Source organism: Pleuronectes platessa, chromosome 14, assembly GCF_947347685.1.
Source record: "Pleuronectes platessa chromosome 14, fPlePla1.1, whole genome shotgun sequence".
In the NCBI taxonomy this organism is placed as follows: domain Eukaryota; kingdom Metazoa; phylum Chordata; class Actinopteri; order Pleuronectiformes; family Pleuronectidae; genus Pleuronectes; species Pleuronectes platessa.
The window spans coordinates 12,819,589-12,822,768 of record NC_070639.1 but is presented as its reverse complement, the minus strand read 5'-3'; the positions used below and the strand labels follow the sequence as shown (position 1 = coordinate 12,822,768).

General features: G+C 43.6%; 1 protein-coding gene across 2 annotated transcripts; it reads right to left on the bottom strand.

Annotated features, from left to right (window-relative positions):
- Nucleotides 1–2,666, bottom strand: atp5mc3a (ATP synthase membrane subunit c locus 3a). Of its 2 annotated transcripts, none has more exons than XM_053439551.1 (5): nt 2,616–2,666; nt 2,299–2,408; nt 1,437–1,511; nt 426–616; nt 1–312 (listed from the first exon to the last, which is right to left on the bottom strand). In XM_053439551.1, the coding sequence occupies exons 2-5, from the start codon at nt 2,335–2,337 to the stop codon at nt 198–200; spliced, it is 420 nt and encodes a 139-aa protein (XP_053295526.1). In that variant the 5' UTR covers nt 2,338–2,408; nt 2,616–2,666; the 3' UTR covers nt 1–197. The 2 variants fall into 2 exon arrangements, with proteins under 2 accessions (XP_053295526.1, XP_053295527.1); XM_053439552.1 differs by having other exon boundaries at nt 2,527–2,650.
- Nucleotides 2,667–3,180: the final 514 nt, after the last annotated feature.

Genomic DNA, 3,180 nt, shown 5'->3' with positions numbered 1-3,180 from the left:
TTTTAACTAGTCAAATACATGTATTTTAATCACGTAATTTCTTACATTCGTACAATACACGTTTTGCTTATTTCGATAGTGTCTGAAAGACTTGAAAATGTACATTTCCATGACACCAACACGGGACAATTTTGGTAGCCACAATAAAATATGTAGTCACATCTGTAATGAACGTGTCACATGACAGGAGATTCTTTTTACATTGCAAACAGGATAAGGAAAGCGACCATCAAACAGAACAGTCCCATAGCTTCAGACAGGGCAAATCCCAGGATGGCATATGAGAACAGCTGCTGCTTCAGAGATGGGTTCCTGAGAGAGAACAAGAACAAATCTGTCAGTGCATCTAGGAAAAAGATTCTTGTTGATACAAGTGAATATTTCAGGCATATTTTCAGGTTATGTGAAAAAAGCGCAAAACAAACCTAGCGTAGCCAATGATGAGACTGCCGAACACTGTCCCAATACCAGCACCGGATCCAGCTACTCCCACTGTGGCAGCTCCAGCTCCGATGAACTTGGCAGCGGTGTCAATGTCCCTGCTGACAGCGCTGGTCTGGAAGCCCCTCAGTATGACCTGGGTGAGGGGGCTCTGCTGCATCAGAGCGACATTGCTCTGGAGCAAGAGAAGGCAAAACGTGTAAAATGTCAGTCTTACTGAAGAGTTAAAGGTTTAGTGTGTAGAATTTAGTGACATCTAGTGGCGAACTGGCAGCTGAATATTTCCAAACATGACAGAGAACCTGTGGCAGCCTTCAGTTGTCATAGAAACTCAAAAGATGTTTAGTTTGTCCAGCTTCGGCTACTTTAAAAAAACATGGCGGCCTCCGTAGAGAGGAACCACTCCCAGTATAAATATAAAGTATTTAAATATAAAGAGGCCATTCTTGAGTAAAGAAAACAATTCATACAATTTAGATGGAACACACATGTGAAAACACCTCTAGGATTATTTTATATTCAGTTTCTGATAACTGATCACTCTCACTTAAATCTTACAGACTGGACCTTTAAGAACATTTGCTGAGAACCAAAACTGACATAAGTTGCTTCTTTATTTCAAAAGAAGTGTGGCTGTTTTACCAAAATGTGTAATTATACATGGGTTCAGGTCGGGGCCAGTGACGCTAGCTGGGCCATTTACTTTACTTTCTACACTGCAAGAGCCTGTAATCTGGGTAAAAAATAAATAAGTCTAGCTCAGGTCTGGTTCAGACACAAACAACTGTGCCTGGTCTCAGAGAGAACATTTCAGCACGAGCTGCTCTACATTTCAAATGTCATATTGCAGGTCTAAGCATTTGGCATTATATTTGATTTTGTTATCAAGTATAAAACAATTCAATCAAAAAAACAAGCAGTTATATATAACCAAGAATCTGACACAATGTTTGCACAATCAGTCTCTGCAGAAAGTCCCCTTCATGCCCTCTTACCTCTGATTTGATCTCAGGCCTGGACAGCACAGAGGCAGAGAGGGGTCTGTAAAGAGCCCGGGAACCAGCACGGACCTGCAGCAAGGACACAAGCATTTAAATAAACAATAAAAACAGTTCAGGTCCAGTTACACAGCATGAGCACAAACTCTACCTGACATGAAACACATAGTCGGTACTATTCTCACACAGACGGCAGGTGGGAGGCACCTTGAAAGTCACTTTGTCAGTCACAGTGTCATTCCTCTCAGTGACAGTGTGACCTGTGGCATTTGGAGGTTTGTAGGTACAGTTTGTCCCAACAGCCTCTTGTGGTTAGTTTAGTGACATGCTGATGTAAGGTGCAGGACGACTACAACAGAGCAAACTTATTTGCCACATGACATATTGTGGTTGTCAGTAGTTAGCCAGGTGGAGCTAACAAACTGAAAAGTGACCTTGGAGAAACACCAGGCAGCGTCACTTTGCAGATTGTAAAATGCAGAATAGAGGAGCTGGTGGTTTGTGCATCAGTAGCTCAGAGGTGTCTACAGGTTTCCAGGTGGATTCAGTTCTTTTCTAAGCTAACACAGGCTAATAATGACCTTAGCTGACAGCCATCATTGAATATGGCCGCTCGAAGCTACAGCACAGACACTGTGGCAGTTTCGTAAAGATGATAAACGTGCATTGTCTTTGTGAATAGCAAAGCTACGATGTCACCGTGTTAAATATCAGTGTCTTCCGGTGCATTAGCATTAGCAGGTTAGCATGCCGGCCTCCTCTGCAGATACCCTTGCCACTGAGCTGCAGTCAAGTTCAAGCGGAGGCCCAGCGGCTCTGAGCGGCGACACCAAGGAGACACACCGGGGAGACAACTCACCAGCGCCGGCGTGGAGACGAACTTTGCACAGGCGTACATTTTCTATGTGTGTTGGTGGGGGTGGTCGTTGGATCCGGTTCGGCTCGAATGCTGTCGTGAATCCCGGGTCTCTGTGCGGAGGGAAGAACCGGAGAGGAAGTGTAAGGTCAAACAGGCGAATAAAGGCTCCGCGGAGCAAATACACACAACAACATGCACATCCACGTCCGCCCTGCGCCACCCGCTCACATGTGCGCTGCGATGGCCGCTCTGGAGGGAGGATGAAGAAGGATTTGTTAGAGAAGTGAGTCTCATTCAATCTCCCATCACACACTTACCGATGCAGAGGTCGTTCCACAGCGGAAGAGTGCGCGTGCGCGGTGTGATGTGAGCAGAGGCCCGGATGTGTGACAGGAGGAGAGGTCGAAAACTTTATTGAACAAGAGCACTGCGACAATGTTCATTCACAAAACCACGTGAGGATACAACCCAGAATTCTGATGAGATACAGTTATTGACATAATGTGTGAGTGTTGATCTGTGATGTAAATACAGATCATTTAGCATTCAGATAAATCAAGTTTCAAATTGTATTTGTCGTGTGCAGTTAACCCGGTCAACAGTACAAAGAAAGGTGTTGGACAAGAAGGAAGCTCAGAAGTGCAATAGTTAAATACATATTAAATTAAAAGCAAGGTAAAAAGCGCTTACTATATACAAAAATGTTATAGAAAAAACTAAGACTATAAACACTCAGAGGTGCTGGAACTTTAAATGTATGGAGTGTGTGTGAATAGCTATTGCACATGTATAGTTAGTAATAGTATCAGTTCACATTTCCGAAATCTCATGAACACAATTACAGACACAACTGAGACAAATCTAATGAGAACAAATACAAGA